Below are 7900 nucleotides of genomic sequence, written 5' to 3'. Positions count from 1 at the left end.
AATCGGATAATTAAATATTGTAATCGAGTATATGCTTCAATTTTGCTATTTCAGGCATGCCCATGTAACTGGATTACAGAACGTGTTGAAAAGGTTAGGGGTGTGCATTGAGCGGCGGGTACAGTTCAGATGACAAATTTGTGAAACCAAGTGGTTTTGAACATCTAGGAATCTGGACCAAACCGATTAAAGAAAATGCAGAAAGAACAATAATTTGGTTCGGTTATTTCAATTTGGTTTGGATTAAACCGAAATTAGTTATATTTAAAATTTATTTGTATGATGCATATATATTATGCGGTTTTTATTATATAATTGATAAGCAATAAGAATTACTAAAAATAATAATTAGAAATATAATTAGTTATTTTCATGGCAGCTTGAATGGAGAAGACAGGCAGAACTAAAAATGTGACTTGTGAAATGTGTTTTATTACCATTCAATCGGATTTTAGGTTTTGCCAAAATTGTGATTCTCAAACCGATCCAAAACCCAGAAATCAAATATTTTACCAATCAAAACCGATATTTGAAATACTAACTTTAAAACTGAATCAAATTGTCCAAAAAAAAATGAAGAAATGTCTGTTCAAAACTTTCATAACCCAATAACACAAGTTCCAATCAAACCTGTTTTTGACTTGTGAAGTCATTTACATCCCATACTCGCAAAGAACCATCTTCAGAAGAAGTTAAGACAGTTTCCTTGGATTTGGGATTCCATTCTCCACCAGTCAAGCCAGAAATATGACCCTTGGTGTTCTTCAAGTCACGTATATACATATCTCCCTTAATGAACTCACCCAAAGTAAGTCCATCTCGATCATAAATCTGCAATTAATTTCCTGCTTATAGATGATTGATCGATGAAAATAAAAATAATTACAATCCAAAGATTAATACGAGCCAAATGTAGGCACCTTAGCTTGTGCTGAACCTGTTACACAAAGAAATCTGTCTGATGTGGGACTCCAACTTATGCTCCGAACCTGGTGTCCCTCGAAAGGTTCCAACTGTCTGAATGATTGTAACTTGGAAGTCATTCCTTGGAAATCATACATTCTTACAGTGTAGTCATAACTTCCAGAGAGCACTCTCGATCCAGAATGATCAATTGCGAGAGCTGAGACAATCTATAAACAATAAGAGAAATGTGAACCATCAAATGTTACGGAAATAAACAAGTTTTAAGAAAAATTTGAGTTTGGAGATATTGTCTTGTAAATGAACTAATAAATTTCCAGGCCACCAGCACTCTTCCCAGAACATGGATGTGGAAGAAATTTAATTTTGAAGCCTGGAAAAGGTAGAAATGAAAACAATTGAAGAAAAATGCATCATCAAACAATAATAAAATGTTATGATGTATAAACACTAAGCATGTAGCCTAGTGGTGTCGGCCTTTGCATCTCAAGGGGAAGACAAGGATTCAATATCTTCCAAGCTAAAAATGAATGAGATAGCCATAGAATATTATTAGTTTGTCATGTTTATGTTATGTTATGCTCAATTTCATGCATTAGAATATATTATAGTATTATCACCGTTATGACCCTCTTGCAAATAAAGAAGCTAGTACTCGTGATATAAGATGTGCTAAATGAATCATTATCATCATTAACCTCCTAACTCATTAGAGTCAGAATCTTCATTTTTCATTATTCTTGTTGCGTATTTTGCCTCAGGAGTTAAAATCTATTCTTTATAAAACATTTTAAACAACTCACATTCATTTTACCTTAGGTTCTATCTTGCTACCTCTAACCCTCCAACACTAATTTTACATGCCCGTCAAATAAAATATTAGAAAGATTTACATACAGACCACTCAATTCCTCTGTATTTACATATCTAACAGATAAAATTCAATTTTTAAATACATAATATGCATAAAATTGTGTATTTCACTTTTTAAAAGTTAAAATGGTGGTATTTTTATGTGATATGAAAGATTTGGGTGGCATAAATATAAAAACTAAATTATAGGCGTTAGATTTGTAAATACATAAGAATTGGGTAGTATGTATGTAAACGTTTCAAAAGATTATTGGCAAATGAAATTTAAGAAAAAAAAAAACTGTTCTCTCTTCATTGCGTAGTGCACCAGCTCTCTTGCCAATCCTACAATTAATGTTGCCGGCTTCCCTATTCTAGTTTGGTGCCAAGTACCTTCCCTCCACAACTAGTTGGTGCGGGTAATCATACACCAAAGGCAAACTTCAACTTCCTTTTTCCAGAAGAAATTTTCGAAGGAATGGTACCTCATTCATTCATGTCCCAACATCCTCTTTATTTTCTTTCTTGGCTTTAACTTGAGCTCTTTTGCTCCCCTATTTTTTGATCCTGCTATTTACATGTGATCACTTGGTATCAGAGTAGTAAAACACATTCAGAAGAAGGTCACTTCTTTCTCGCGAGTTTTTTCAAAGAAAAGGTACGTTATCAGTTCCCACAACGCCTTACACCACCAAGTCATTGCCGCGTCAATTAATTCTCGAAAGCAAAAAAAAGATTTATTTTATTGCTTATTGTTCTTATTTTTCACGAGTTCCATCCTACTTTACTGCTTGGATGTAACACCCAAGTCCCCTCCAAGTGTACCTATTACAATTACCCTCTACAACTTCATCTACCCATGCCAACTTTTCTTATTATGTGCTTTGCTTTATTCCTTTTGCAACAATCAAGCACTTAAGCAGTCCCTCGCCCCCTCACCACCAAACCCTTGCGTTAGTTGCATCATATTTGATTTTAGGGTTCCAATGTTTACACAAATGTTTGAAGAAAAAAAAACCCTACAAAATTTTTTCATGACCTTCCTACAATAAATGATGGAATTGCTACGAGGTGGTTTGTTGAGAACTGAGTTCGAGGATAACTTGGGCAAGTTATACATGAGCCAAGGGACAGAAGCATAAGAATTTTGTATTCGACTCTGCTTGTTAAATGAAATCCTAAAGCATCATTTATATAGTAATAAAAAAGAATCCAAACAATATATTTTAATATGTTTAAAAATTAATTTGAGATGGAAACATAGTGATGATCTCCATGGAGAAGAACCTGTGGTAGTGATAGCCTTGCATCAATTCACTCATGCTAAAAGAAACTCTCCTACAAAGAATTTGAAGATGCACATATCGTAGTTGATAAAGCAGAATAGAAACGAGTATGACAATTATAGTAAGAAACTATATGAAAGCAAAAGTGGATTTCGCTCTTAGCATTGCCAATCATCATGCGATTAAGCAAGATAAAATAAGAAGCACATAATATTCTTGCAATGAAAACATCGAACAAAGTCAACCTGAGTAATAAGTTATGAAATGGGCAATAACACGGCAATATGTGAAACAATCTGTATCTGAATCTGAATGTTTGAAAATAACAATTATTAAAGGCATTTCAAACTCATACTCAACATTAAATTCTAGTGTGATATCAAGTAGAGTTACAACATTATGCTATGATATCATCTTAAACTCAAGCTTAGGGCACATTTGGGGCAGCTTTAACTATTTGTACAAATAACTGTAAAGCTGTTATGGGAAGAACATTTTTTTAGAAACTCTTGTTAAGTATTATAAATGGTTTCGTTTTCAAAATGTCAAAGCAGCATTACCACACTAGCAAATCTAGTTGTAAAAAATAATTCATTACTGAAAAAAATTCTAAAAACAGCAAGAAAGTAATAGCTAAACATAAATGGGACAACCATTTGAAAAAGTAAAGCAATGAAAAAAACCTCAAAAAGACCCATAATTCTAAAAACAGCAAGAAAGTAATAGCTAAACATAAAAGGGACAACCATTTGAAAAAGTAAAATGGGTCAAAGTTTGGCTTAGATCTATAATAAAAATTCAAAATTGACAACAAACAGTCCTCACGGTGTCCAGTGATTCATGATCAAACAATGGCTTGTCCACGAAATAATCCAAATCAAACTAATCCAAAGAGTAAGAGTATCTAAAAAATGTTTACATGAAATTTCAAACAATGCATGAGGTCATCATGTGATCCACACTAATGGCATTTTTAACATAAATGGTATAGCTTGGGAAAGATGGTTCTTCATGATGTGTTTCAAACGAAGTATGACGTGATCAATAATAATTAGGGTGACTGAGATCATAAGTATCATGACAAGTATGAATAATATGAACTGGGGTACTATTTTGGCAATAATGTTTATTTCCAGACATACCATCATGTCAGTCTTTCACTACCAAGTCAACATGGTGTTATAGGAGAGCATTTGAATTGACCATAATATGGATAATGAGCATAAAAAATAAGAATCGAGATTATCATAAAGATCACCACCCTAATAAAATAAATTCATTTTGTTCGTTCTTCTACTTCGTGAGCACATCACATGGAAAAAATAGAGATGCAAAAATTTCATAGTAAAATAGAGGATGGAGTTGTAATTTCCTCTAATTATTGTTCAACATAAAGGAAGCTGGGTGGGGTTGACCATAAATAGGACCACTATTCGATTTAATATAATTTTATTTTGGATGATGAATTCGAAGTCTTTAGATATCGTAATTATTGCCATAGGTGAAGAGAATTCATGTTGTGAGTCTAATCATAACTGAGTTCAACATGTCATCAAGATCAGCTACCACTTATATTTTGGTTCACTTGGGGTTCACCTTGATATCAGGGCCAAGGTCAAGGATGCTGCCTTGGAACAGCTGCCAACACCCTGCTCAAGGATTCACCATATCTGCAACATAAAACCAAATGACTACAACAATTGTTTGTGGTTTACAAACAAAAGGAGTGTGGAGAATACCCAATCAGATCTGAAAAAGAAAAACAAGGCAAGAGGAAGATAATATCAATCAAATGGCAAATGAAGCATTAGTTGAGGAATTGCATCTCTACCCAACAACAACAAGAATTTGGCCTGAAGTTGGACAATTTAGATTTCACAGGAAGTTGGAATCCTAATGACATTATCAAATGGATACATAAGTTAGAGTTAGTTTTCAAGTACAACAAATAGTTTCGTGATAGCAGGATAAAGCCTATGGCAATCAAATTGAAGAGAAGCAACTCCATATGAGAAATAATTTTAAAAAAGCAGCAAATAAAAGTGGGGAAAACTGATGCAACGCAACCACCATTTGTAACAAACAGGCCAATTATAAGGGTTATGACCAGAGGAAACAAAAATGCATAGCCTTGCAATTGTTAATAAATAAACTTATTATCATATCATTGATCTTTCTATTCTTTCCGCGGCATCACCGGCATTTGCAACAAAAAGACCAATTATAAGGGTTATGACCAGAGGAACAAAAAATAGATAGCATTGCTATGATTAAGAAGAAAACTTATTATCATATCATTGATCATTCTATTCTTTATATTAATATTAAGAAGAAAAGTGGGAAAAAGAAGGATTCTTGATTTCACTTTTAATCACTTTTTGTGGGTAATTTTATGTCAAATGCATGCAAGATGTACGCAAAGCCCCATCATTAGTCTTTCTTGAATTTTTTTTATCACATTTGGGGTTACAACATGATGGGAGCCACATCTGAGCTTCTCCCAAGATTCAAAGCTTGAAGAGAGAGAAAACACTAGCCGAAGGAAAAAAAAAAAGAGAAAGTGGACAGCTAAGAGGATAGAGATAAATAAATATTATGTTCCAATGGATATTAAATGACCTTAATAATGCAAGCCTTATAAATATTCATAAAATTCTATGTTGTTTGACATCATTTAGTAAATAGATATTTAAAATTATTCTCTTCTCAAACTTAGCTTGGTAGCCGGTTCGTCCATTGCTTCTTTGGGTGTGGTTAAGAGTGATGCCCTTTTATTTATGAGAATGACGTGATCATCCAATTACTTGTTGATAATGCCCTTGTGTCGCTTGTGTTTCTCATCCAAGGACTCTCCAAAGCTGCATAACTTCATATATTAGCACATGGGATAATATGATGAAACCTATATAGCAGAGATATTTGCCATATCACCCTTGGGTATAAGCCAAGAAGACAATATCAAAATTTTAGTGTGAAGGAGGACATTGAAGATTTTGAAAAAGGTTGAATCTCAAAGACTCTATTGATTCTAAGCCTACAGTGGAGCGAGTTTCAAGCTCAGAGAAGACTAACTTGATCACAAGATCAAGCATGTGTCAAACAAGTTGGAGAAAGCACCTCCATATAAGAGGAAGATATGAAAAGAAGCTATAACTACCAGGGAAAAAACAAGATTACCGCATGCCAAAATATGAAAAAAGAATTGCAACATACGTATTTGACAAATTGCTGGACAAAAAGATTTCATTAAATTGCCGAGTTTTAGACAAAAGAAATTAATTGTCAAAGAATTTGTTATCGAGTTCACACAAATCATGTTGAAATGCAATATCATCAAACATGAATAATGCAAGATTTTTAACAATTCCTAGAAATTTATGTCAAATTTATCACAAGTATGTTCAACTCCAGCAACGTTGGAAGCTCCATGGTGTGGTCAAGATCCCTCCCTAAACTAAAATTACAAACCTCCCAGCAAATTTCACAAGTTTAACTTTAATACAACAAACCAATTTTATAACAATCCATAAAAAGGCATTAAAAAAAGCAATGAAATAGAAACAGGAGAATGCCTATTTTATTAATTATTCTCTAAAGATAAATTAAAAACTTCAAAAATAACCAAATCGTGGATTAATATTTGGTTCATTGCATTTGTTGGGGTGCCATGTTATTAAGAGATGTCACTTGTTTGCTTTGTTGACAACACTAAATCACAAATTTATAAATGGATTTTTTGGCAGTAATTGAGTGGCATATTGACGTCACTAAAACCTAAGAAATTTTATAATTGAACCTTATGCCCTACTATTGGGACATCTAGATACAGCCCAGAGATCTCATTATCATTGAGTTCTAGCATCTAGTTCCAATACTCCACTCTATATTGAGTCATTACTAAATTTCATAACTTTATGAATTTTTTTTATTGTTTGATCTACAGTTGGAAGGTGCTTTATATTCCTCTTATGGGAAAATTTATTACTGAAAATGAGAGGAAAAAATAAGTATTCCAAACGGTTATAGAGTAAGTTAGAAAGGTTGTTCTTTTGCCAAGGAATGATGAGATTGTCTTGAGCTTACATCAATTTCTTGTGGTCTGAATACAAGTTTTTACCACAGAAGTATTGGATTCCGATGACAAATCAAAACAAAAAGTAACAATTCCGTTGACACTGAACCTCCTACGGTGAAAATATTGAATCAAGCATATAGCATTCCACAGATAACTGTGACGTTTAAGATAACAGAAACACTTTGAATGTCACAACACCAAAAAACCTTGAAGCTGAAGCAGCCATTACTTAAATTTGACTGCGAGTCTGGACGGAAATAAATTCAAGAAGACGAACAGCCGGGATGGCAAGATCAAAATAACAATGATGTTGGAGCGAACAACCAGCAATTAAAAAAACACACCATAATTTAAGTAACATTTCAATCGAGATAGCAATGGAATTCAAATAACAATGAAACAAACAGTCCCTGAGTCCAACTCTAACACGTCAATCAGCTAAAATCAATAAATTATCCACCGCCAATTTACTGTGAGCTACTTTTAGTTTGCCTTAAAACATTGTTTGCTATGTTAAACAGCACAAACATTCGAATGAAAAGAGAATTCTTCCACATACCCTTGAATGCCCCTTCAGCACGATCTCGTTGCTAAGAGGAATTCGAATGTTATCATTCGGTGGCGAGTCATCCAAGTCGGAATCTGATCCATCATCCGAAGCACCATTTCGTGGCCGCGGAGGCCCGATCATCTCCTCCTCATCCTCCTCCGCATCGAGTGCATCGGACGACGACGGAGGCGGCCGGCGCGGGCCCATCACCCC

General features: G+C 34.1%; 1 protein-coding gene across 1 annotated transcript in view; it reads right to left on the bottom strand.

The window, feature by feature from the left end:
* The window catches only part of LOC110032202 (WD repeat-containing protein 70), a gene marked incomplete in the record, with an annotated part of 21112 nt that overhangs the window by 12968 nt on the left and 244 nt on the right, over positions 1 to 7900 (bottom strand). Inside the window, 3 exon segments of the mRNA XM_020735752.1 lie at positions 631 to 831; positions 921 to 1133; positions 7697 to 7880. Coding sequence (XP_020591411.1) covers positions 631 to 831; positions 921 to 1133; positions 7697 to 7880 — 598 coding nt within the window.

This window comes from Phalaenopsis equestris, unplaced genomic scaffold, assembly GCF_001263595.1.
Source record: "Phalaenopsis equestris unplaced genomic scaffold, ASM126359v1 Scaffold000885, whole genome shotgun sequence".
Classification (NCBI taxonomy): Eukaryota; Viridiplantae; Streptophyta; class Magnoliopsida; order Asparagales; family Orchidaceae; genus Phalaenopsis; species Phalaenopsis equestris.
The sequence above is the reverse complement of the archived record's forward strand: the minus strand, read 5'-3'. Positions and strand labels throughout refer to the sequence as shown.